Source organism: Empidonax traillii, unplaced genomic scaffold (assembly GCF_003031625.1).
Source record: "Empidonax traillii isolate 1590-97213 ecotype Southwest subspecies unplaced genomic scaffold, ASM303162v1 scaffold1001:size240121, whole genome shotgun sequence".
Classification (NCBI taxonomy): Eukaryota; Metazoa; Chordata; class Aves; order Passeriformes; family Tyrannidae; genus Empidonax; species Empidonax traillii.
Window position 1 is genome coordinate 55,372 of NW_020956194.1, and position 27,734 is coordinate 83,105.

A 27,734-nucleotide genomic window follows, 5' to 3' on the forward strand; every position below is an offset into this window, starting at 1 on the left:
TTTGGCTGGTGCCTGTTTTTAGAACTCTCCTGAGGTTTATCATTAGCCAAGGACAAGAGATGTGTCTCCCCAACCCAAAGTAAGTCAGTGCTACGAGTGTAAAGGGGCTTTTGTGACAGATCAGGGCATCACATCTTGGAGAGGTCGTCTTCCTCCTTGTACGTGCCTGGTTTGTAGATGACTCCTCTGTTGTCTTGCCCTTCCTTTTTGCAGCTGAAATAATACAAATGTATTAAATAACTGTAATGCCAGTGAAGGAAAAGCACCATTAGTCACCCAAGATGGTCCATTATGCATGCATGAGATTATTTTTCTCTGTGCCAGTGCAAATGTCACCGTAGCTTATTGTTGCAAATATTTCAGGAGATCACATTCTGCGTGCAGATTCAGGGCAGGATGCAAAGGGATCAGGCTGTAGGAAAGTTTTTGTAATCTTAGATTTTTTTTTTTTTTTACAGGATTTGGCTTTGTTGGCAAACAGTGGCTAACGTGATCTTCTGGCAATACATATTTCTATACCCCTGAAACGATGTGAACTTTGGGAGAGGTTGTTCTAAAATTCCCTTCTCCTCGTTTCCCTTACTGTTCCAGGAAATATTCTGGGGTTTGTGTTCTCCCTGGTTGTCACATACAATTCTCTATTTCCTGGCCTTGCATCTTTTAAGGGTTTACTTGGACACTGCTCCAGCAATTATTATTCTGTGGAGAAACAACTGTAAATGTTTGGTTTTCAGAAAACCCAGCCACTCCTGCCGTGGCAGAACGGTGGCCACGGTGGCCCAAAGGTTGCAGCACGGAGAGAGCTTTCAGCCAAATAAACATATTTGGCTGGCAATAAAACAGAATTGCTTTGGAGTGTGTTATACAGGGGAAATAATGTCTACAGTGATAAAAACAAATCAGAGTTTGTAGGAAGGGATCACGTCTTGTAAAAGATCAAACATCAGCGGGTTTGGACTCAGGAGCACTTCTGGGTGTCAGAGGAAACATTTGGTTTGACTTGTTTTTTGTTTGTGATGTGACAGGCAGACAGCTTACCTTCTCTTCTTCAGGAGCCACAGGGCTACTGCAAGGATGGTGAGGACTGCCAGGATGCAGGCTATCACAGCAGAAACAACAAACCCTGCAAGGGAGGGAGAGCAGCCCAAACTGTTATTGTCCTTGACGTGAGAGGAGGAGGTCAGTACCTGTGGGGTCAGGACATCTGCATTCTGCAGCTGCAGCTTTCCTGCAGCCCCTTTTGTGGTTGTGGCGTGGGTAACTTCGCACAGATGTGCACTGGAAGGTCCTGCTCCCACAGCTGGGCCCACAGCTCACAGTGCTGGGACACTGGACACTCACTGGAGTCACCAGCACCAACATGCACAGGCAGAGAGCTCAGGAAATCCTGATTCTTGGGATATAATGTATAAGAGATCATAAGCAAAACTACAGAAATAAACCCAGGCAAGTAAGGCTGTTAAATTCGATGCCTTTTGTTTTTCCCAAGGCAGAACAACACCAATGAGTGTGGACAGCTGAAAAGTGATCTTTGCTCTTGAGGACATTGCTTAAGGGCACTGAGGAAGGTAAGAATGAATTCAGGACAGTGGTATGAACTGAGTGTTCCCTTGTTTGCAGAGAGATGTTAAGCATTACCAATATAATTTTATATTTGTTAGTGACCTTCATATATATAATTTTGGCAAAGCAAGTATTTTTAGTTATTTTCGCCTCCCCAAAGAGCCTGAGGATGAGCTCTCTTTTCTTAACTGCATTTTCCTAATTCATTGGTTTTTACATCTTATCAAATGACTTTTTCTCTCTAAGCAATATCAGAACTCTTTCAGAGTCAAACTGACAGGTTTCGTATATTCCATCTAAATATTTTCTATTTTAAATCAGCTGTTGAGAAAACAGAAATGTCAAACCTGGCATGTAAGCTTATCCCCTTTAACCCATCATTAATTTTAAGTCCAGCTGAAGAAGAGCAATTTTACAAAAGGGGAGTTTCATTATAGTAAAGGTGCATCAATAGACAAGAAAGTACAGTACCAAATAGATAACTGAAGAAAAAAAGAGCTTGTAGTTTGAAGAGGAAGGTCAGGGAGCATTTCTGTCTGATGAGACAATCTTCTTACGAAATTTGCTTAGACAGTATTCCAGCATGGTGCCATAACCAGCACTAGACACCAGTTCCCGCTGAGCTCGTGGGCACTGGATGGTTTGCACATCAGAGAACAAATTCCAGCTGCATGAACGTGAAGCTGGTTTCACTGGAGTAGATTGCTGACAGCCAGAACACATTGTAAACACGTGTGAGTTGTGCTGCATAATCCTGCAAGATTAGAGACTTTTTGAAATGTATTTTTGTCAAGAGCGAGCATGAATTTAGATATTAATTAGACATTAAAAATGTGGGGGACTGAACACTTCAGCCGTTTGCAGTTCTGATGCCAAACACAGGCCAGTGGCCCCATCTTGTGGCCTCTGGGCTCTGAAAGGGCAGAGAAGTTGCTCTGACAACCCACTTAGTCAGGCTCGGAGTGTGCACAACTTTCACAAAGCTCTGTGGCTGCCTGGCCCGAGCCACGATTCCCTGGGTGGCTCTGCCTTCCCTTCTCCTCAGGTGTGCTGTGTCCCTGCAGTGGTTCAGATACATCAGGCTGGGCACTTGCAGCCCCAACCAGCTGGCCTCAATTGTGCTCTGATGGCAACATTTTTTTCTCTCCCTCTCCCCTTTTTTTTTAAAAAAAAAAAAAAAAGAAAATCTCTTTTTTTCCCCCCTGTAGGTGAGGGGCTGCACCTGCGAGGGAGCCTCTGGGACTGGTGAGTGGAATGTGAGATTACAGGGGCCGTGAATACCTTGTCTGAAACGGGCTGAGCATTTTTTCTATGGTTCACTGAGAGAGTCAATGAGCTTCTGTAATTAAATGTTGCTGGACTGAATGGGGTTTCTATTCAAGCAGCGCTGAGCAGTGTCTTTCATAGCCATAAAGACCAGTTCCTGTGTAGGAAAAGCAGGATGGGCAATAAGCCACTCCGTTTAACCCTGCTAAGTCATGCCAGCTTTAGAGATACATTGGAAATGCTTTTGTAGCTGGTGAAATGCTTTTGTAGCTGGTGTCACCTCTGCCCAGGAGCCAAACAATGTGGCTTAGCAGAGGGGGAGCCAAATGTTATTATTGGGTTTGGCACTGGTTCACAGCAGCAATTTTTGAGAAAGTCACATCTGGGTCAAATTTTCCCCCCATGGATGGAAATAGTGGAAATTTCTGTGAAGTGTTTGGAGATTCCTGGAGGACAATATAGTGTCTGATTTTTAGTTACTGGGATCGTGGGTTGTAACTCTCTACCTTCTACTTTTAAGTACTGAGTGTCATTTGCAGAGAGAATATAGTCAGGTGCTGAAAAGTCAGCTTAAGGAACAGATGGAAAAGTGCATTTCTCATTTCTGACTGACCAGCCTGACTCAGAAAATCATTGGCTCATGGGTGTGGTTAGGAATCAGTAACATACCACTGCCAAGTCTACCAGGCACTGAATTTGGATAAGTTGGGGGGGGGGGTTGGGTAGAAAGTGTAACTGCTCACTCTGGAGCTTCTGTTACTTCAGAGAGTGTTTCTGCAGTGGCATTGCTGTAGAGTTGTTTGCTGTTGACTGTGCATGGATCTAAACCTTCACCTCAGCAACCTGGCAGCCGTGTTGCAAATCCTGATTCTGCTGGTTAAAAATCATTGTTCATAATCTGACCTGAGCAGAGATTTGAAAAAGCAGGAGAAAAGACTGACACGCTCCAGTTCTTTCCCTCTTTCACTATTCAGTCGTCTTTTAGTTTGCTCAGAATGTTATTTGTACAACTAGTACCAGTTTGTATATTAATTTTGGGGCTGTTGAGGGTTGTTGATAGTTTGGTAATACCCCAGTGCCTTCCTGTGGGTGCAGCTCAGCTCCTCACCACAGATGCAGACTTTTGTCTGCACCAAACCTGTGCACTGCCACTGTGTAACCCTGCACTATTAAGCTTTTAAATCAGTTCTTCCTCAGAAGATGACTTTTTTTTTTTTTAATTTGTAACACTGGATCATACAATCCAGTGTTATTTTTACTTGTCAAGTTTGAAGGCCTCGAGGAGCTCTTCTTTTGAGTGTGTGGTCTGCATAAAACCAAGCCTGACCCTGCTGAGAACCAGCAAATGTCAGTGGTGAGACAAGGCCAGCTTGAGCTGTTCAGTGTTTGCAGTGACAGCCAACACTTCTGCTAAGCATGAGAGGGCCAAGTGCATTTTTCTTCTTTTCAGAAGGGTTGCAGGTCTTGCCTCTGACACCCACTGTGGAAAAAGTAATTCTTATGTAGTCTGTGAGTGCCTGATTCTTGTACAGCTGCCCGTGCAAGGATGCAGCAAGAGAGGAAAGGGAACAAAGGGATCTGCTGGAAAATGGGATTGCAACAGCACTGCCACCTCAGTATTTCAAGTGTCCCCAAATGACTGGGAATGCCTCTCTGCAGAGAAGCATTCACACAGCTTACCTTCCTGGAAGGAGATAAAAACCAGTCTTTCATGGAATTCCTGGACGTTCCTGAAGTTATCCACCATTTCCAGGGGCTCTGGGTCGTCGCTCTCCGTGCAGTACATGGCTGTTTCCAGGGCCAGGAGCTGCAAAGGGAAGCACCCTGCTCAGCTCCCAGGATGATACAGAGAAAGCAGATCCCTGGGAGTGTGTTTGAAATCAAAGGCAAGAGGATCATTAAGTAATACTTAGGTGGCCTGTGAGCCCAAATACAGAATACTGTGGAAACAGGGAGGCATCTCCAAAGGCATGCCTGTGTTTTGTTTACATCCTGACAACACTAATCCTGCTCAGTGGTTATCCTCCAGGAAAACTGGATGGCAGGAAGCATGGTGGCCTTTTCCAGCGTGTTCCCCCTAGCACAGCCTAACTCCTAAGCAGTCTTAAAAGCTACTTTATGAAAGAACTCTTTGCTAAAGACACGGTCTGACAGAGTGGACAAAGGTAAGGATGGACTTCAATAATGAGGAGAATGCAGTGATTTGATCAGAGATTTTGATAATAACGTTTGCCCCCTGTGTCTATAATTAGGTGAAGCAGAAGACAGTGATTGTGGGGTTATTATAGTTTGTGTAAGTGGCCACTTAAGAACAAAAGAAGTTAATTAGGTGAGCACAAAAACTGTCAGTTGGGAGAAACACTAGGGATTCAAGACTGACAAACAACACATCACACGCTTTTTAGAGACTTCACATCTACCCAACCTGTCATACCCAAGTCAGGATGGAAGGAGCACTATAATACTTGGTGAGTAGGGTTCAGACATGAAGCCTGAACAAACCGATCTGCAAGCAACTCATGGGAAGTCTTTAAGCAGGGAGTAAGTACACGGTGAAAGCAGAAATTAATCTCACTTGACTGTGATGTTTTCGAGCTGATACTGTACCAATCACTATGCTGTTGTCTGCTGTTTATTTATTCTGGCCAACTGCAAACATGCTAACTACAAACAGAGCAGGATATTGCTTTAGGTCACTGCTGTGCTGTTCTTCCCACTTGAAGGGTTTCAGCAACAGCTCTCTTTCACTTTTAGAGGAAGATAAGAGAAACCCAGGAAATGAGAATATTCATTTGCTCTTCTTTAGCTGACCCCAGCCAGGGAAACATGTGCTCTGTTGCCACTTGCCTGCTCCTGTGAAATCGTGACGGGGTGTCTGAAAACCGTCCAGAGAACGCTGGGGTAGCAGGGGGGAGTTGTCAGGGACCCTTCATAGCGATAAAACTCCTCCAGCCTGGCAGGGAGCAGTTCTTCAACGTTGAAACCAGGCACTTGGACCTTCTGGTCTGCAAAAGGGCATTCCTGTTAAATCCTGCATCGTTCCTACCCCAGTGGAGTGAATTTGCTTTTCAGTAAATCGGGTGTTTTGGGTGTTGTATCACTAGGACAAGAGAAATACCTTTTGGCAGAGACAGTCCCAGTTTAATAAGGAACAGGGCTTTTTAGGGTCTCTGTGTACAAATCTTAGATATCAAATATGATAAACTTCCAGTATGGAAGATAAACTGAAGGCCAGATGAACTAAAAGCCACCGTGTGCCAGAAATAAGGCCCAGCCAGGAACGGGTGGTGCGTGGCAGCCCTACAACTCCCCCAGAAATGCACTGCATTTGGAGGTCTCTCACAGCTTGTGGCAGGTTTGTTGAGGTCTCTGGGCTGTGTCTGCAGCCAGTTCAGTCCCCCTCAGGGGGGCATCTGATACCCTCAGCCACGCTCAGTGAGATGCAGCCACTCACCCTTGTACTTCACGTTCCGGAAGTGCCTGAAGATCTTTTCATAGGATGGGTTGAAGGGCCCAATCTGAAATGATTGAAATATTCAGGTACCAGAGTGGCATAAGTGCCTTTATAACTCAAACCACTAGCACTGCCCTCAGAACCACAGTGAGCTGTCAGAGCTGCCTTGTCAGGATGCTGTCCTGACAACAGCAGTGTAAATTTTGGTGTGCCCTTGAAAGGCCCTGCTGGCCTCGCCTGCTCAGAGTGCTGTGCAAAAGGAGAGAAACCATTTCCTCTGAGAACTTTGCAGGCATGAGCTCTCAGCTGAGGCTCCTCAGGTCATCTGCTGCTTTCTAGCCAAAGCTGCAGTTTTCCACCCACAAACATTATTCAATCTGCTGCTCCTGTCAGTCTAGGGAGATAAAAGATGACACCGCTGGGTCCCAATGGCAAGGGCTATAACTCAACTATCAGAAAAGACCATCTTTTTCAACTGCTACCAGCAGCTCTTCTGTCTAATAATCAGTGTCTTTTTTCATGAATTCTTCAGTTGGTGCTTAGCAACTCCTCTGACAACCAGACATAGTGAACTGGTGTCCTCAGATCAACTGTACTAGCCACCAGCTGGCTGAAAGTTTTTCAAAGATTTAATCTCCATTGTTCCCTAATTTGATTTTTAAACACCACTGCTTGGAAATAATCAGAATCCCAGTGTTATTCCCTAGCAAAATATACAGTACTCTGACACTTTTCACAGCTGCAACTTCCAAATTACCTGAAATTTAACACAGAATTACTGTCAGAATCTTAGAGCTGCTAGGAAGTGAGCTGGGTGGGATAACATTAATAAGAGCTTTGTCTGCTAACTAGAACATTTTCACTTTTTTTGATGGAAATGTGAAAACCTGGGGGTTTGGTTTTCTATGCTGCAGGAAATCCTCACATTTAAAAATTATCTTTACAGTTATCTTATTGAGGAGTTTTAATCCTCAAGAAAAGGGAGGCATGTATGTACAAGGTACTAAAAAAACCCCAATCTGCTTATGATAATTATTATCTTTGTATGTGGGGCTTTGGAGAGGAAAATTGGAAAGCTGTCCTTCTGTCCTCTTAAAAAGGTCCCTGAATTTACTTGTTTACTGTAAACTGTGATTCAAAGAATCTGGGAAGGGAGCAGCACGAGGAGTGTGGCTAAATCCTAATTACATGTGGTGGTCAAAGGCAGGGCTGTGCCTGCATGGGCCAAAATGCTCCGTGCCACAGCAGTTCTCAGGCAGTGAGCTGGGAATTCACTGTTAGACAAACCCTACCAGTCATCAGCGGGTAAATGGATGCACAGATGGATTGAACATAGTTAATTTGCTGAAAAGCATGAGGCAATACTCAGAATCCCTCTTTTCTCAGAACGTGCTCCTGTTTTGGTGTGTGCCGCTGGAATCTGGCCTTTTATGGGGGAAAGGGGAAAGGCAGAACCTTTATGCATGGTTAAATAATCCAGGTAATCTTGTACATTGATGGCTTAACGATGGAAAGTGTCTTCTAAACGACGACGAAACCCCAAAGGATGCTCGTCCTACCTCGAGGAGAACAGCCAGAACTGCCAGGCCATCCTCTTTGTCCATGGCTGCTGTTACATCTGGGTATTTCTCAGAGTTGTAGTGCACGATGTGCAGCTGCAAAGGAGACACTTGGTTACAGTAACCTGGGGGTCACACTCACAGTTCTGTAAAAGGGACAATGCAGCCACCTCAGGGTAAGACAATACAGAGGGTTCTTGAGTGATTTCTGGGTGTAAGATCTTCTTAGAGAAAAGCAAAAGCTGTAGCCAAGTCACACAACCCCCCGTTAGGGGGGTTGTGTGACTTGGCTACAGCTTTTGCTTTGGTACTTCCTACCAAAATCTATTCCCAAATCTACCATTTAGGATTAGCAAAGGTAACAAATAGTCCCAGCTCTGAGTTTGGAGCCCAAGTTTCAACCCCCTGACTCAGTGACAGCACAATCCAGTATTTCAGCACGTACCCAGATCTCAGCACCCTTTAAAGCCTCATCCCCAGGACACGGGGAGGGGTTTTTGCTCTTTCCCTGAGCTGAGCTTGCCCTACCTCTGCTGCAAAATGCTTCCCAGCCACCGTGTGCTCCGAGCCTTCTGACTTGTTGCGGTTCCCCCAGTGCAGGTGGAGCTGAGACGCAGCGTACTCGAAAGGGAGGTTCCTGATGTGCATGGTGGGTGACAGGTACATCTTCACTGCAGATGCAGAGCAAACAGAGCAAGTGATACCACATTGCCCTCGAGAACAGGGCAAATAAAAATGCTGGGAGCGGGAACAAAGCAGGTTCTTAACTCAAACCCACCTCAGTCTGTGGGGGGAGATGAACACTTCAGTGCTCTTTAGTCCTTTTCTAGGTAAATCAGGAGAATTTAGAACATATGCTTTTTCTACTTCCTTAATTAAAGGAATTGAGTGTGAGAATTGCTGCTAATGGAAATCCCGCTTGTCCCTGAAGTACTCAAATTTATCTCAGACTTATTGAAGGGACAATTATTGGTATGTTGAAGCAAAACTTAGGCTCGTGTGCCTTCTTTCAATCCCCTTATAATGATTGAAAATGACTTAATGAATTTATATTTATCATGATATTTTTTATCTCCTGTTACACTGAGCCCCTCTGCTTCCTGATCTTCTTTTAGGAGCACGTGGCAAAACCAAATAAACTTCCCCCTCTCCTCACTGTTTCCAAAACCCAGAAAACTGATGTCAAATAGACCTTAAGAATTAGCATTTCCTCTCTTGAGTGGATCGAGACCTTTGCATGCATTCCCTCCCTCCTGCTCACTAATGCTCTCGAGGGGGGATGACAGGCTGGGTTTGGTGGTTTGTTTTTTTTTTTGGTGTAGAAATGACAGCAGTAACTCTCAACTCAGCAGAAACCTGTCAGTTGTTCACTTGAGATGTTTGGTACTTCATGAAGCAACAGCTTCAGTGTAGTCTTTCACTCAGGACCAAGAAGGACTTTTAGGAAAGGAAGGCTCACAGGGCAAAGGTGTTCCAGCCATTCCTAGTTCAAAGCAACCTGGTGCTGATGGAGAAACTGATTCAGAGGAAAACCAGGAATTGTGTCCTAAGAATGGGCTTATGATGTTCAGTCGAGCAGAATGAGAGAAAAAGAGACTTTTGCATGCTGGGCATCTTTTAACCAAACATGCCAGAGCAGAGCAGGGGCCACTTTATAACACAGGTTATTTTGGTGCTAATACAACAGAGGAGGATACAAAGAAGGAGGGCGTTAGAACTGTGTTTATTCCTGTGTCTTGAAACGTTTCAGGAAGGAATGAGAAGTGGTAGAACTAACTGGTATTGTATACTGTGTCAGTGTAGTAGATCTTTATGAGACTGCATCTTTTCTGCTTTACCTCCTGTACTGACACTTTGTTTTAGTGCCACAGTGGGGAGGGTATATTTGTATGCTATTTCTGATTATTCTTCTGTGCGCCCATATTACACCCACATTTTATCAGTCTAGCTCTTTTCAACAGAACCCCAAAGTCTTAGTACATCCCCAGGTTTCCCTAGCCTGTGCTGTAGATATGGGCATGCTGATGCGAAGGCTTTATCATCACAGCCTGATTTCATCTGATAACCAAAATAGTTCACTCAGGAAGCAAAAAAACCCCCTGAGTTCCTGCAGCTGCCAATTCCTGCTGTCACTGAGCTCCCTTACCTGAATGCCCATTGTTGGTCAGTGTGAAATGCTCAGTGGAGGACACGTTGTAGCCGATGAATTCCAGAGGCAGGAGATTGGAATCGTACTGGAGAATATCCTTGTGGAAGTCAATTGGAGATTGGAACACTCCTCCACAAAATGGGTATTTCTTTGGCCAGGCCTTCTCTCCCTCGGGACCTGAGTAAATCAACAGAGACACATTTGCCAAGCCTTAACTCCAAATTTGGAAAGCAAGCCCTTTTCTGAATGTTTAGGCAGGTGGTTTTTTTTTTTTAATCTTAATTGGATAGAAAACTGGATATTGGAAAATTGCACCATTGGATAGAAAAGGGCCAAATGCCAAAAGAAAATCTCACATGGAGACACTTCACTGCCTTTGCTGCCCCTCGATTTTTTGACAGTCTCAGCTGCTGCTGATGTTGGGAACTGCAGGGCTGGCAGCTCCCAGAGCTAGACCTGCAAGAAGTGACCTCATGGTGACAGAGTTCAGTGGCCAAAAAGCCAGTCCCTCACTGTACAGACTGCCTGGCTCTCTCCAGCAAGATTACACAACTCACTCTGAAAAGCTAACTTGCAGAAAATGGAAGGTGCTATGATAATTTGACCTGCAAGAACTTGCTCAGACTGATGAAACTTTTCTTCATCACGGTCTTTTGCCCAAGATAGGACCTACAAAGAATAGATAATATCAAGAGAATTTTAATTGTGCCTTTGATTTAATTACACATTAACAGGCAGCAGCTGTTCACAGGCTGTAAACTGAGATTATTTGGATTTAAATACCAAAAGAAACACTTGCAACTTGTGTTTCTCCTGTCTCTGAACACTCCTCGTGATTCTTTCCAAGGCAGGAAGGTCTTTTGGGATCACCAGCCTGGTCTGGATAGCACAGGGTACTGGACCTCCCTGCAGCAGTTTCTGCTTCAAGGAGGCCACATCTTTCAGAAAGGAATAAACATCTGCTCTTCCTTTAAGCTTTTCAGGTGAAAGATGTTTCATTAGCACCCAGCTCGATTGTCACTGTGAGCCTGTTGTCATGTTTCTGTTCCTCGCTGAAGTTCTTCCAACACAGAGGATGTCGTTTCTCACTTCTCTTAAACTAAGCCCCTCGAGCCTTTGGTTACAAGGCTTCTTTTCCAAACCTGTAATATTCCCTGTGGCTTCTTTGAAGATCAGGTCATCAGTGGCAGAGCGAGTTCAGATCCTTTCTGAAGGAAATGAACAGTCAGGAGGGTATTTTTAGAGGCTCCCTTTATTTACATGCAAGGCAGTTGCCAAGCATATGGATAGTGGAGGTGAGTTCGGACTTAAACAGTGTGTGTGACAGAGGCAAGTGCAGTTCTGGTGCTTAAAGACAGACTTATTTCACTGCCAAAGCTGCTTAAAATTATTCAAGACATAGGTTAACACCTGTAACATAGGTTAATGACATTGTTTGCAGTGTGGACAGTCAGCCTCAATCAGTGATTTTCAGTATAAACAGGCCTTGATGTTGCTGCAGCTTAAATCTTTGACTCCGCTTTGCTGATAATCACATTAGTTTCTCTCCTCTTAGATCCTGAAGTTACTGAAATTCCTTGAAAAAGCTAATAAATGTTATGCTGACATTATAGAAGACTTGCACACTATCCTCTGCCTATGTTTTGGCAAATAACAAATACAGTTCCATATATACTCAAGAGTATTTCCCAGGAAAGTATACATCAGGATATGCCAGGAAATGACAGTTTCTTCAGCTGAAACTTGATATGCAACACAATGACACTGAAATTTAACATTTTTCAGGGAGCCCAGACAGAAAAACTGATGAGAAGCCCTTATTGTAAAAAAAGACTCAGTAATTTAAAAAAAGGTTTTTTAGGGTAGTGAGTTTGCAAGAAGACTTTGATATATTGCACATCACAGGTTTGGAGACTTGATAATTAAATAGGTAATCGTTATATAAAACACAAGTCTAGTCCCAGCCAGTGAAAACCATGTCATGAACTACAAACTATGTTTGGATAAATTGAATGCCCCAAAGAGTTGGCAGCAGAATATGGGAACTTCCACCCCTCAATCACCAGCTCAGAAGGAAAACTTTAGTGTTTTCTGTAAAATGCTGTAGTTATCACAGTCTTTATGAACTTTGGTCTTTACTAGCAGTTATCCTTTCCTTGACATAACTCTGCAACTCACTCCCAGGCCTTTCAGCTGCAGCAGTTTTTGCTTGTTTCCCACTCCTGCTCAATTAAGAAAAACCAAACCAAACCAAACAAACCCCATTTTTTGGCACAAACCCGATTTTTATAGAAATTCTGCCTTTTGTCACGTAGTCTTTCCAATTTCAGTGCCTGGTCTCAAATTGCTGAGCTCACTGCAGCTCGGGTTTGCATATGTGAAATGGAGATTTCCATGGCAGATAAACCACACAGCTGGAAGGCATTTCTCAGCTAGGTCTGTTGAAAATGAATGGTTGATTGTGAACCAGATTTTCCTTTTTCTGTGCCAGCACATTCAGATAAATTCAGTGGAAATCACATCGTGTTTACAAAGGCTTTGTCTGATCACTACTGAGTAAAGAACAGCATGTGGATTTATTAACATTGGCCTGGGCTACAAGTCCCAAAAGGTATTAACATGAGAAGTATTGCAAAATTATCTTCATAGGTAATTTCCTTCTTTTGAGAAACATTTGTGGAAGGCCCAGGCACTTCAGGAGGTGTTTGCTGCTCTGAGGATCCCATCAGCACTGTCAGCAGAGCAATAACTGTGCCATGGGCCTGTTCTGCCCTCTCATCACTTATTCAGCTGATGGAGTGAGCAAATGAAGGCAGGGAGCTGTTGGTGCGAGTGGGAGTAGGACCCCGGTGCTCCCAGAGCTGCCAAGCACATTCCCTGGTGTAGGGAGTGCAGACTCAGGCTGCTCCAATCCAGCTTGTGGGTTTTTTATATGATTTTGCAGGACCATGTTCCCCTAGCACACTGTAAACAGCCCTGGGCCTGACTGTGCCCTCGTGGCTGTTTTACACAAGCTGTCTGCAAACAAAGCAGTAATGATTCCCTGGATAGTCAGGCTGCCCAGTGAGCTGAGCAAACCACGCTCAGCCCAAGGCTGCCTGTGCCCACTGTGTCATCTCCTGTGACAGCTTTTGGCTTTGCAGCCAGCCCCACAGCCCCCCAGTGGGGTCTGCTCCCAGGATGTGCACACTGGCTCAGGAGAAGAGAGGCCTGAGAGTCACCAGTGTTAGCAGCAGAATTCTGCTCCAGTGACCAATTAATACCCATGTTGCTCAAGCTCCTTGCAGTCTGTCCGAGTTCTCTCGATCTGCACACCCTGCACTGTTGAACCGCGCTGGGTGAGTAACCCAGGGAATGTCTGTGGTGCTTTTGTAGCCAGGCCCAGCCCTCTGCCTGCCCTCAGCCAGCTGGCAGCTCTAAAGCTGCCCTCAGCCCGGGGCTGGAGCAGCAGTGAAGGCTGAGAGCGCAGCTCCTGCCCTCAGAGCTCAGGCACAGCTCAGTCCCACCGTCCCCTGCACACAGAGCCAGGGGGTGGGTGTCCAGAGGGAAGCTTGTGAGAGAGAGAGGAATTATTGCCAAGGGTGCAGCTGTCCCTGCTACTGCATTCAAGTGCTGTGTGAGAGATCTGAGGCGTCCTTTAGCGTGTTCACCAAAGCTGGCATTTCCTAAGGGGAGCTGGAGGAGTCTTAGCACGGGTTCTCAGCACCCCACTGAACTGGAGCTGAGTATTTGGCAAGAGGAGAATGAAAGAGCTTGCAAGTACAATTAGCCTGATGTCTGTTAACGACAGTTCTTGTGTCTACATTGCAGCATGAGGTTGTCTGCTCACATGCTAAGGCACATTTATAATTCTGTTGGCACTGTTACTGCTAAAGCATGTTAGTAATTCTGTTGGCACTATTGCTTTGAACTTGTCTGTAAAGCTGGTTTTCTGCCTTGTAGCTGCTTGTCCTCTCTGAAGGGATGACTCTGGTTCTCTGATTTCATTCTGACCCACTTACATTACAGAAACAGAAAGCCAGAATCCAGAGAACTGAAGCCCAACATCCACTTTTAGCATTTTTTTTCTGGGGTAGAGAACTTCAGGCCTGCACCTTCCAGCCACACAGCAGCCCTGCCAGCAGCTGTGTGCACACGCTGTCCTGAGCTATGGGGCATCAGAAACATTCCTTCAGTTCTTTAACTGAAAACACTTTCCTTACAACATGTTGGGTGTCCTTTGTCCATTTTCCAGGAGGGAACGCAGAGCCAACCTGTGCCCCAGGGGCCTCAGCTCACTGCTCTGTGGTGTTTCCTCCAGCCACTTTTCCTTGGGGTACACACAAGAGGAGTGAGAACAGCAAGAACAAATAGCACTGCTGCAGTTTGGCTAAGGAAGAGGCAAACAGAGAAGAGCTTTAGCCTTTGTATTTACTGTATCTGATGTAGGAGTTTCCATTACAGCCAAGACAAATGCCCATTTCTTTGGAAAGTTTGTGCTGCACAGATAAGGGCTGATCACACGCTGTGTCATCTTGCTTTGCCACTATGCCCTGAGCTGTTAACACTGAATCCACAACCAGCTTTACATATTCTCCTACTCAACAAATCTGCTCCTACTCCACCCTTAATCTTGTACCTGGACCCTCATCTTGACATCAGTCTGCACTGTGATTGTGATGGTGCTGGAAATTATGATTTCCTTTCCCTTCCTATTGACTTGATTGTAGTCAGAGGCACTGCAAAGAGCTTCAGGGATGAAGATAAATGGTGGGAGGTTTAAGCTGCCATAAGGAACCAGGATCAGTAGAAGAGTCTGGAGAGGCTCTCCTCTGGCTTAGTGCAGTCTAATACCTGGTTTTCTGTGTGCAGATCAGTGCTCCACCTCTGCTTTTCTGTACTACTCGGTACAAGTTCAGTGGCTACTTTAATTTTTTGAAGTTGCATTTATATATTTATATATTTATATATATATATATATTTTTGTGGATATATTTTGAAATCAGTAGTTGAAGGAAAAGGCTAATCTGTTTTGTGAACCTTCCCTCTATCCTCTAGCACGTTAGAATATAGGAATCAGACTGCAGGATGGAAGAGAACTGATGAAGGTGGGCATTTTGAAATAAACACTGGCCCTCAAATTCCCAGAAAGGGAGAAGTAACCAATTGAAACAACCACTACCCTGGGATGGAGAGGGCAAAACTTCTGCTTTGATGGTAAAAGAAGCAAAAGCAGCCTTGTTTTCCTCACAGCCCAGCAGGGTTAGGTTTGCCTGATGGCTGCTGTGAAGCTGGAAACTGCAGGCTTTTGTCAATCAAAGCATGTCAAACCTTTTCCCTACTGGGAGTGTGAAGTGCCTGTGTGTGCCTGGGCAGTCAGACAGTGCCCATGGACCTGCAGCTGCCAGTTTTCCCTCTGCTTACGTGAAGCCAGTCAGGTAAATTGGAGCTCAGCCAAAGGGAGGAGTTCTGAGAGGCAGCTTCAGGCTCAGAGGTTCTTTGTGTTGTGTTGGAGCAGCAGCAGCTTAAGAACAAGCATTTTTTGGTGGGGTTCCCAGTACTGCTACTTCTCTGTGGGCATGTGGCATTTAAATGCTACTCTGGGTGAGGAAATACCTGGCTAGAGGATTTGACCAGTTAAAAGCAAACATCTGGATAATTCTTCTTTCTGAGCAGCCACCAGGTCCTTCTGGGTCAGTAGCTGACAAGAAGGACTAGTTACAAGTTAGTTCAATTAGGTATAAATTAACACTACTTTGCTGAATATTAATTAGTCTGTTTTGTCACTGCTGGGATTTTTGGGGTCCTCAGCAACGTGATACAGGTGATTTGCTGAACTCTGACTGAAAAATGAAGACCCCCGTGGGCATGGGGAGGAGTGGTCCCTGCAGAACCAGGTTCAGATGTGCTGCTGGCCTGGGAGTGGGGTTTGGGGGATTTGGGGGCTTTGGGGATCCTCTGCAGTTGTGGGGCCACCCTCAGTGTGCTGAAGTGCTGCCATTCCACAAGGCAATTTAGAACTCAGTAACTGGCTCTCAGTCAGCCAGATGTGGAACCTGATGGCTGAAGAACAGATATCGAGACAACTGAGCAGCTCCAAACCTGGGTGAAGGTGGTGAACCCAGTAAGTGGTCACCAGAACACATTTGGCAAGTTGTCCTTAAAATACAGAAGAGAGCCACAACTTAGTAGGTAGGAGTTATACAAATTAGTACTTACCGATATAAGACCACTTTGACCCTGTTTAAAGACAAAGAAAACATTAGTGTGAATATTTGAAATTGATCTTACTCTGTAGAGAAACAAGTTGCTACTCAAACCCTTGTGCTGAACTGTGCAATACTTTTATCTGTTTTCCCAGCCCCAGCTGTTGAGCAAACCGTAGACAATTCCAAAGATTATGAACCTTTCTCACCCAAATTATTATCATAATTATCCCTGTAATCCTGCCCATAAACTGTTGACAGTCTATTTTTTTTTTTTTTCCTCTGGTGGAATATCCCCAGAGTTTGTGTGTAGGTACATCCCTGATTTTTTTCTGGCTAGGAAGCAAAGGAATTTCAATGGGGTGTACAACAACAAACCCCTTCATGCCTAGTGGAGGAGTTTGAAAAACATCAGTGGATTGCCAGTTGCTAGAGTGGGAAATGATGGACAGTCATTTCTGTACAGCTCTGGGATTTGCCAGCTGAAACAGCAATTAATAGACTGTGAAAAAAGGGAGTATGATACATGAACCCCCGGAGCTCAGAGAATCCTGGGAGGGGGAGTGAGTGTTAAAGGGATCAATACCCACCCACTGCTCAAGGAACTGAACTTGGGACAGTGTCTCTGCATGTCTTTGGAAATGTCTTGACTTATTAAAAGCTCTTTTAAGGGATTTTATTCCTAGTCCTGAAGCCTACAACCACACAGCTTCCTGCATAGCTAGAGGTGCTTGTCCTGACAGACCTGAACAGTTCTGGTTGTGGGGCTAATGCAGATCTTCGTTCTTTGCAAATTTAATTTTGCTTCTGCTTGGAAAGCAGTCCTGAATTACAGGCCTTGCAAGCACTCAGTGTTTGCAGGCAGGCAGATATTTATCCTTACAAGCACCCATAGCTGGCTCTTGGCTGCATTTCCTGTGCTCTGAAATGCTGTCACTCCTCTCCAAGGGATGGTGTGTGAAGTGTTTGGGATTAATTTGTAGGGAAGTGCAAAACAGCTGCACTTGGCTCTCTTGTGTTGGTATTTTGTATCAGGCTGGAACACTGAACTCTCTGCTTCCAGTCTGTTAGGACCACTGTGCCTGGTTCTTTTCCACTGGAATTTTCAAAGCTGTGTAATCATCCTGACTGAAGACCTTAAGTTCTTGTAGAATTCATGCACTGTCTTTGATTCCAGAGGGGAAAACCTCATTTTCCTCTCCCCTTTCACCCTGCGGGGATTATCTCTGAGTGAGGTTCTTTGGGGGTTCCTTGTGTCTTCTGCTCAGAACATCTGCAGGTAAAACTTGCATAAAGATAGCAATGGACTGGCAGCAGGTTTTGAAGGAATATTGGCTTAGCTACAATAGCTGCTCTGTTCTTGCTCTTACTGACCACTGAAATGTGTGTGGGGTGTTAAAACTATGATTTTCACAATCTAGAATAACCTTAAACCAACCAATTTCAAATATTTTCAATACTATGGCCAGTTCTTCTTCTTCTTCTTCTTCTTCTTCTTCTTCTTCTTCTTCTTCTTCTTCTTCTTCTTCTTCTTCTTCTTCTTCTTCTTCTTCTTCTTCTTCTTCTTCTTCTTCTTCTTCTTCTTCTTCTTCTTCTTCTTCTTCTTCTTCTTCTTCTTCTTCTTCTTCTTCTTCTTCTTCTTCTTGATCTGGGCTGGATGATCACACAGAGCTGCCAACCTCAGGCTGTGAGCAAGGTTATTATCCTTCCTCTGGCTTACATCTGGGAACCAGGGGGGTTCCTGCAGCAGAGAATCTGCCTTTGACTGATCAATAGACAGGGAAAAAATACCTTTCCAATGTCACTTGTGCACTGGGAAAGTGGGAATGGTTGCAGTTGTGCTAATCTACCTGGGAAGATGTCAGGGACAGGCAGATACTGTAGCTCCTGCCATTCCTTGGTCCAGGTTCTAAGATAGGAGCTCTCCAGCATTCCCTTCAAGGTGTCTTTTCAACACATCCTTTCAATTCCAAATCTTCTGTGTGGTCACACAAAACACCCAGAAAGCAAAAAGTTTATTCTGTTATTCTGGAAAGCACCTCTGCCCTTTGGGTGGGAGATTCTGCTGCAGAATATTGGCATTTTTCAGAGGGTATATGAACAACAAAAGACGACCTTTAAAGTTTGAATCCCACACGTTACTCTGCTCCTGTGAAAAATGGTTAAATGCTTGTCTTGGCTGAGCTCTGCATGGAGGCAGCAGCTCTGGATCATGTTTGAACCTTCAGGATTTTGGTGCCATGAATTTATGTGCTGAGTAAATCCTCTCACACAGCCCTTTATAATGATTCCCCCTGGTATCCTGTAATAACACTAGGTGGATGATAATTAGCTTGAAAGGGTGAAAATTTATTATAATCACCTTGAATATATGAACATCCACTCCTAAAAAGAACTAATCCTATTTAAATATTATGAGGTCGAGTGTAGGGGTTGCTTCCCAGGGATTCCTTTTTTCCCCCCACTCCAGTTTAAAAATAAACAGGGCAGAGGGAAAGGTGTGATGCTTCCACTAAGTCTGAGTCTCTGCTTCCTTCTATGAGAAACAAAAAGGTGACAAAGCAAAGCACACTGAGCATGAAAGAACTCTGTAATGCAAGTTAAACCAGAGGACAAATTTCCCTTTCCTGAGAAACTGAAATTAGGATACTAACTCCAAACAACCACAGCCTGCAACAATACATAATCCACTTTGAGCAGGGTATTGAAGTAGTACTAATTAAGAGATGCCACAATTAAGTTTTCTGCACACACAGCAGCCCTAAGTTCCAATAAAATAGAAAGCTGAAAGACTTTACCATTCACCGGCGCTGGCACTGAGAGTTGTGTCTCTAGGAAGAAAATCAGCACAGTAGCCACTGGGGCTACACTGAAGCTCTTGGCTGACATCTCAAGGAAAGACTTAAAATACTCCAGCAGTTCCCAGGTTGCTCTGCACTCTGAAGAAATCCCCCTGCAGACATGTGGCAAGGAGCAGGATGCACACCTACAGAGCTCCTGCTAATGAGTTGTTGCCCTCCTCTCCCCTTTTCTCTCTCCTTGCTTTTAGCACTGCTTTTTATAAAGCTCCCGAGACTCAGCCCCAAACAAATGATGTAATCAGACCTGCCTCTGGGTCCCAACACCCTCAGAAAAGTGATCACATCCTTCATTGCCTCAGTTCTAGCGAGGGGCTCACAGGGCAGGCTCCAGCAGCACTCAGAGAGGCAATTTGAACGTGGGACTTAAGAAATGATTTAGCAGAGACACGAATGCTTTGAAAAGCTGCCCTCTTATGGGCCACAGCACAGCAGAGCCTTCCCAGCCTGCTGCAGAGTTGTCTCCCTCAGCTCCCAGCTTGGGATCAGTCTTTATGCTGCATAAAGGCCCACTGTGAGCACTGGAGGGAGAGGAGCTGAAGGGAGGCTCTGTGTGGGACCGCTAATAACTCAGAGGGACCACGGGCACTTCCCACCAGAACTGTCCAAAAAACTGCACATGTTAAAACCCCTGAAAGTAGAACTCAGTATTTTTCTTTGTGAAAAGGTGGGTTCTCTTTTCTCTTTTTCTTCTCTTTTTTGCTATCTGTGGATGTAGACAGTCTTTAGCAGCGCATAGAAAAACAACAGTTTGCTAATGGAATAGACAGTAGTTACTCTGTGTTAAAAATAATGCTATTCCAAAGTGGTTGCTCTGAGATGTCTTTGAATCGTCTCTATCTTATAAAAGAAAGGGATAATAAAAATGCAGTCCAGTAATTTGCAGTTAAATTTCCTGATGATATATTAAAAAAAAAGTGAATTTCCATGTTTGCTCCTCAGCCTATTTAAACTCATTTCATAGGCTGTGTAAAAATAAGTGAAGAAATAATCCTGGAAGAAGGAACTGGAACTCGGAACTCTCCAGCTCCAGGTGAAGGAGGGATATTTTTTTAAGCTGAAAGCTCTTGGAACCAGGAGAACACACGAAGCAGGGAGGAGTGCAAATTCATGCAGAAAGAGCCCCAGAATCTGATGTTGTGTTCAGGACATGGAGAGGGGTAGAGAGGAGCACAGGGTAAAAGTTCATGTCCTCTTCTGAAGGTGACTGAGGAATAAACTCTTAAACCATGGATAACTGTGGAGCAGCAGGTGGCATTGAAGAGACTATGGGTTTTAGCTGAGTACATTATTATTTATAATTATTAACTGCCTACTACACCTCGGTAACTGCTTTGTAGCATGTATTGATTGGTCAAACTTGATTTTCAGCACCTTCACTTACCAACTGCTTGCTCACTGTTATTAGACTTGCTTATTTTTTCCTGCCATCATTTATGGGATTAATAAAGGGAAAGGGGAGTTGACTGGGCTCAGATAAAGATGATCCTGGTGTGCAGTTCATCCCCAGCCCTGTCCTGCCAGTCCAGGTGGAGCAGCAGCAAATCCTTCATGTCTTGTAGCCTTTCAGAAAGCAGCTGTGCTTGAGTTCACTTCCTCTCTGGCATTTTGTAAACCTAGACTGTAATCCTGCTTCAGCCAGATGTAATTAAGAGGGAGAGGGTGTAAGCTATTGAGAAAATTATTTTAACAAGACTTTTCAAGCGCCATTGTCCCAAAAAGAGCATCCTTGTCTACTGTGTTTGTACAGAAAGGCCTGCTGGGTGGGTTGAACCCTGGGGGCTCTCAGCACAAAGTTGTTGCTGCCTGCAGGACCCTCCCTAATGGGAGCTTGGAAATGCAATTTTGTGTGTTTCTGGAGAATACCTGATTTTTGTCATCGGCCTTCACAGAAGTGGCAGCCTGTCTGCCAAGCTGCTGGGGCTGGTGTCAACAGGTGAAAATTGCCTCCTCTACAGAGAGGCCGAGCTGGGCAGGATGGTATGGACTGAGCTCTCTGCCGAACTGTGCCTTCTTATCTCCTTCCTTCATCTCTTCTGCCAGTGCTCTTGAAAAGTTCCCCATGATGAACTATGCTCTGATTCTTAGAATCTCCCTTGGATCTTTTTTGCATTTTCACCATCTACACCTCTCCCTCCCCAGTTTCTGCCGTGGCAGAAGCCAGAATTTGGCTTCACATCTGTAGGAGGAATTCCAGGCAGTGCTTGTGCTTTCAAGGCTAGCTGGATCTAAAGCTCTTTGCTTCCAAAATACAAGCCCTAAAAAAGAAAGAAAGAAAAGCTCCCTGACCAGTTGTCTGCGTGTGTTCTGCACAGACTTCTTAGGGCCAGCTATTTTATTCTAGGTTTAAGAAATTTGAGGTTGCCGGCAGTTGGTTTTCATCTCAGCACCAGGCCAAGGCAGGGACAGAGCAGGGGGTTTATAGTTTGGGGGGCTCACGGGAAGTAGCAGGTTTGGATCCCCGGTGTGAAAGGCCAGGTGGAATTCTGTGGCGTGGCTTTATCAGCCTTTAACCCACACTGTCTCCTGCTGCCAAGGCAGGAGTAATGCACAGGCTGATGTGACAGTGGAGAGGGTACAGGACAGGTGTAAGGCACATGGAGGAGCTGGGGCATTCCACCTCCCTCCCTCCCTCTTCCTGGTGTGGTTAGCTTGGAAGATGAAGCTGGAATAAACCAGAAAACAAGGTCCTGATGTGAGCAGTGTCAAAGGCCAGAGGAGACGCTGATACTGCATTTCTTTAAAAGCATTTTAGCAAACATATGGATAAGTGGCCATAACAAGCAGACTGTGGAGCCCCTTGCATACTGCAAACAGAAAGCAAAGGTCAGCTGGATCCAAAGGCAGCAATTATCTCCCTGCAATCACTCAAATCACTCTGGGTCACGGGGCCTTCTAGTGGGGCCTCACTCCCAGCCTGGTTTGTGGGGCTGGGGGTGCTGGGGGTGCTGAAATGTTAGTGCACACTGCCAGTAAGCCCACTCTCTTGGAGCCTCTAGCTGTGCAGATAAAAAATTGTTCAGAACATCAGTGTTTGTTGTCTTTTTTTTTGACACTGGCTCCCCCAGAAAAGACACTCTGTTGTTGAAGTGGCCATTTCCAGATTGTGGGATTTTATGAGTGGCATTTGTATCGCAGGCACATTCCTTGTTTCCTTGACATGATGATTACTGTGCAATGCAGGAAATAGTTCAGTATCCTTGCTTATATCACCTCTACCCTACTGAAAGATCACATACTTACAGAGAGGTGTTTGACAAGCAGATGAAGCTGAGAATAAATAATCCCTCTGGGTATTCCCTGGCTGCCTTTCACAGCCAAACCTTAGCCCTGGGAATGCCTTCCTGCAACCCTGAGCACAGGGAAGGTGAAAACCACAGGGCTCTCCAGTTGCAGGGCTGGTCACAAGTCCTTCCCACAGGTGATCCAAGACTGGCAGGAGCAATTTGTGATAGCCAAGTTCTTTTTTGATGCACACACAGAGAGCTGCCAAACCACTCGTCACGTTTTAATGAGCAGATCAGATGTACAAAATAACGTGCTGAGGGTCACTAAAGAGTGAGGGAAGGAGGGGAATCGGGAGATGCAACAACAGATGGAAATGCTGGACTGTCACATCTGGCTGTCCCAGTTCTGCCTTCCCTCCTAGAGTGAGGGCTGGGATAGAGTTCATTTTCTTCACAGGAGCTACTCCAGGGCTGTGTTTTGGATTTGTGCTGGTAACACGGGGGTGTTTCAGGTACTGCTAAGCAGGGATGAGGGGACATTCAGTGTGCTGGTGTTTGTCTTCCCAAGTAACCTGATGTGTGATGGAGCCCTGCTTTCCTGGGAATGGCTCATAGTAAATGAATCCTTTGGTTTGCTTTCATGCAAGCACAGCTTTTGCACAACTTAGGAAACTGTCTTGATCTCAACCCTTGAGTTTTTTCACTTTTTTTTTCCTGATCTTCTCCCCCATCCCAGCTGGGAGGTGGGGGGTGTGTGTGAGCAAGTGGCTGTGCCATACTTAGTTGCTGGTTGGGGTTAAGCTACAGCAGAATAGCTGTAAGTTCATCCCTGGAAATTAGTATTTAGTGCTCTCGGCTGTAGAATTAGGACTTGCACCTTAGGAGTAACTAGGTGAGGACAAAGAGATCCCAGAAAATGTGTCTGTGAGACAGAGCCCTTAAAAACCCAACTTGTTGAAAATATTTTTGGTGTCTCAGAATAAGAATATGTAGCAGATATGGAATAACTAGGAGGAGATGGACATGCCCTTTTATTTTTTTTTAAGGGACACAGCAAGATATAACTTTTTTCTGCTGTGTTCTCATTTTGCTCTTGCCTCATTTTCATTACATCTGCAAGTTCTCAAGGTGAGAACTGCTTTTCAAAAAATCCTTCACATTGGGAGGATGTGTATTTTGGGTTGTTCAGAGTATGTCTTCAGAAGGATTAATTTCTCTTGAATTTCTGGGCTGAATGTAACGTGTTACTGTAAAGCAGCTTTGCCTCAGGTCCCAGCTGTTGGGAAAACCCAACTTGTGTTTAAACTCCAGACTAAACTGTGCTGCTTAGAATAGGTTGAGCAGCACCCATAAAAGCAGCAGACAGAATGCTGTATTTACAGTGGCTGTAACTATAACCAGTCAGAAATATTTCTAATCTCGGCGTGCATGTGAGTCAAAAGTCCAAATATATTGCCAGTTCATCCCAGTTTCTGAGAAAAAGGTCTGTTGAGTACCTACCGAGTTGCAGGTAGGGAATATGTGTAATGAATAACAACTGATTATATACAAATATAACATGAACCTTTCTGGGGCTGATGGATAATGCTGATAGACAACGTGACCTGACAGAGGTGGATGTGCTGCTCTGAGCTGCAGCTGTAGGGGCTGGGGATGGTTTCTGTGTTCTGGGCAAGGCTTATTCCGTTTCATTTTAGGACATGGGGGTCACCCCACGTGCAGGGGGTTCCACTGAGGGGAGTGGGGAGTGTTGTTCACAGTGGTGACTGTTTGAATGGTGTGCAAGAGGAGCTGATATCCAAAACAGGCAGCATTAAATGTCCTTGTCACCTCCCAGGATGGTGACCTTGGCCACCACATGAGAAGCACCAATGGAACCCTCTGTTTGGAAAACCTTTCCTGTGGTCTCTGCTGTGACTAACAGGGTTTCTGGGTACTCATTTAACAACATGCTCCTGTGGGGGGATGAGAAAGGATCCCTGCGAGGTGGCAGCAGACCAGAACCAATTTCCAGCAGAAGTTTCCAGAAACCTAAAATGTGAATTCATGGTGTGCTCAGGGGGGCCTTATATAGCAACTAAATAATAGGTATACACTTGTGAGTCACTATATTTGTCCTGTTTGCACACGCTGGAAAGCCCCAAAGTGCGGTTAAAAAAAGGCTCAAGCAAACAGGTCATGAAACAGAGTACAGCAAAGTGGTGCTTTCTGCTAAAGATGGAACACAGCTCTCTCCTCACTGCTTGGCACCCCTGGATCCTGCCAGAAAGGCTCCTCAGAATAACAGGATGGGTTCTGCTGCTGGCCCCTGCTTCGTTCACCACACACGGTCCTGGTGTTGGCTCAGGAGCTGAAATGGGAGATGCTGAGGGAGTAGCCAGACAGATCTTGGTCTGGGGAGGACAGAGGCATTCACAGCCACCACCAGTTCTCCCTGTCTGGGTTCTGGGCTGGCAGGCAGGAAGGGAGGCATCTGGACAGCCTGCCAGGAGTCCCCTTGCTGGGTATCAGTTTCTGACTGTCTGAATGACTTCCCTCTGCTTCATTTCTGTCTCTGCACCTCTGTAAATACCTGTAGATGGTGCACACCTTCCACATTGCAGCCAGCCAGGCCCACAGAGCAGCACGAGCTGGGGAAGTTTGGAAAAGCGGCCTCAGTGCTGAGTTGCCTCCCTCCAGCTGTGCCCTTTGCTCTGAGCACAGAGCTTCCCTGCAGGTGATGACCCTTGTCACCACTCCACTGGCTTCCTCAACACAGCCACAAGTCCTTTCGCTTCTCTTGGAGTGTCTGCATGGCTGAGGGATGTTGTGTGCTCATTGATATTATGCAACCCTAGTTCTCCTCCTATTACAAAAGAAAACCAAATAACAAAGCCAAGTCTGCCAGTGACTGGGAGGGGGGGAAAAAATTAAAAAAAAAAAAGAAAGAAAGAAAGAAAAACAAACCCAAAAATTCACTTTACAGCTTTTTCCAAAATATCTTTAAACTGTCTGGAGTGACTCACTGACTCTGCTACACATCAAGAGATCTAAAGGTGTATTTTAAAATAAAACTAGAGAGATGAATATTAACTCTGCTCCAGCCCCAGCTCCAAATGTATTTCTGGCTTAGTGTTCTGGGCTGAGACTGTTCTAAATCCACAGGAGAACCTATGCTTAGGCAACTCCAGGAGGATTAAAATAGCCACCTCCTTATGTTGACTCCGTGCACAAACTCCAGGGGAGCTCTGCTCCAAGCACTATTTTATTATCTTTGGAGACATAAAAAGCTTGCTTGGTTTGTCTGGCTGGTAAACACTTTGCCAGTAATGTGTTGGCTTTAAAAGCCAACGTGAAAGAAGTCAGTGTTGGAGTTTTCCAGAAATGTAAATCCCTTAGTAGTGACTGCAAAAGCCAGGGAGGTGGGGGGGGGGAAGGGAAAAGGGGCCCAGTTCTTTGCACGAAGGCATGAAAAAGTTTTAAATTAAATATACCCTGCTTATATTTTAATAATATGTCCCAAAAATATTTCAAAATATTAACTGTCATGCAGGAATGCAGGGAGCCCACGTGTGCTGGCCCACACTCCCTTTGGGAAGGCAATGCCCCAGCACTGCAGCTGCTGCTTTGAACCTTCCCCACAAGGGCATTTTCCAGGCAGCCCCTGGAACGTGGAGCTGGTGGAGTTCTCTCACCAGCTGGTTTACTGTGCCTAGAGCTGCAACACAATATTTCATACACAGTGATAACCACATTGTCCCAGCAAACAGGGCCAGAGGGGCCCAGGATAACCCAGCACAGGGGACTGGGAGCATTCCTGAACAGCCTCTCTTACTGCAGAGGTGAATGGGAATGACTTCTTCACCGACAGAGTTTTTCCACATTAGCTGCACAAATCTGTCCAGATGATGGTCAGTCAGCTGGGTTTTTAATTTCGCTTTTCATCTCAGCCCTTAGTGATGCATCTTCACAACCCCCGATGACTTGTAGGCAGCTGAGCAAATATAACCCCAAACTGCTAAAATTCTGAAATGTTTGTAGGTCTCTCTGAGAACAGAACAATTTGCAAACAATAAGAAGTAGCATGTGCAAACGAGATATGATAAGAAATACTGACAGCAGTGGTGTAAAGCTCACCCTGAGCTCACCTGTGAGCAAGATTGCTGATCACATGCCATGTTTACAAATACCTCAATGCTCTGGCGAGTTAGATCAGCCTTTTGGTCTCATACAGCTGTTACATTTACCCATCAAAAGCAAATTCTTCTAGGTTTGGCAAGCAGGTCTTGGTTACCCTGCACTTCAAAAGTCTGGCTGTTATGTCTCTGAAAGATGTTGGGCCTGCCATTTTCCCTTGGCCTGCTGTGAAGTGTGTCTCATCAAATGAGACAAAGGAGAACTGTGTGTCCTGAATTAAAAGCCCTTTTTTAAAACTATGCTCCACACCACACAAGTTGAATCGTTTCTTGGTCTGGGGTATTCAGTCAGGTTTACAAGAGCAAAATCTCATTATGCTGTAAATGGAGGCCTGGTAGTCTCTACCTGCTTTATATATCATAGTTAGGGAGACAGACATGAAGGAGCAGGGAAATCTCACAATGCTTAGGCTTTTTAGGACATGATGGAACATTCAGAGTGAAGTTGAGTCTAATTGCACAAGGCTCTGAAGGAAAGAAATAATAGGCGTTGCAGATTTTAAATTCTAGAGAAGGTTTTCAGATAGTTCTCTTGAATGTAAATTGTATCTCTCTGTGTACTAACTTCCTGACCCTCCCCATCTATAAAACGATTTTTAAGTGATTTTTAAATGATTAAAAAGATATTTGAGTGATGATCTTTATTGTGAAGGAAGACAAAATCCCAGAAAACTCAGCTACATCTCCCTTCCTCAAAACTCAGGGCAATCTATGTCAGCAGTTCATAGAAGCTCTTTAATTTCAGCACTGAGTAGCTACTGGCACATTACCCCTTTGCCAAAATAAGTAAAGCAGTTGGGTATTTGGTGTTTGGTGCTCGGCAGGACAGCTTTGGAAGGTTTAGTTCTGCTCACAGACCATCCCAGCAGCTTCTTATTTCAGAAAAAGCTGAACATCTCCCTCTCTCTCAGTGTATTTTGCCATCTCAAGTTTCAAGTTCCAGCCAGAGCAGAAAAATCTCAGAGGGCCTGGCTTAGTCCTTGAATTCCCAGATGCTCAGTGAAGGGAGTGAGGAAAGGAGATCTGGACCACTGGTCTCCTACTTCCCACCTCAGATTGCTACTCAACACTGGCACCTTCTGTTAGTATTTACACTTCTCCGTGGGCAGTAAAGTAGAACCTGGGGCAGCAGGGACAGGGGGGATGCCTGACCCTTGTCAAAGCTGGAGCTTTGTGTACAGTGTTTTGGCTACCAACAGTGTTGTTTAAGGTAGAGGGAAAAGTGACATCATTTGTGTACAGTCACAGTTCACAGACACATACGATACTTTTACTGTAGTAATATTCTACAGGTATAG

General features: G+C 45.0%; 1 protein-coding gene and 1 long non-coding RNA gene across 2 annotated transcripts; one reads left to right on the forward strand and one right to left on the reverse strand.

Annotated features, from left to right (window-relative positions):
- On the reverse strand, positions 1 to 19,199 carry CA12 (carbonic anhydrase 12). The gene is made up of 10 exons (XM_027903960.1): positions 18,975 to 19,199; positions 16,190 to 16,210; positions 9,989 to 10,168; positions 8,371 to 8,513; positions 7,843 to 7,938; positions 6,284 to 6,347; positions 5,677 to 5,834; positions 4,510 to 4,636; positions 1,039 to 1,123; positions 1 to 213 (listed from the first exon to the last, which is right to left on the reverse strand). Exons 1-10 carry the CDS (start codon positions 19,063 to 19,065, stop codon positions 129 to 131), a joined length of 1,050 nt encoding a protein of 349 aa, XP_027759761.1. The 5' UTR covers positions 19,066 to 19,199; the 3' UTR covers positions 1 to 128.
- Positions 8,526 to 27,694, forward strand: LOC114068078. Its single transcript, XR_003573510.1, has 3 exons — positions 8,526 to 8,539; positions 11,388 to 11,393; positions 27,606 to 27,694. It is a non-coding gene; the product is annotated as an uncharacterized LOC114068078 (long non-coding RNA).
- The last annotated feature ends 40 nt before the right edge of the window (positions 27,695 to 27,734 follow it).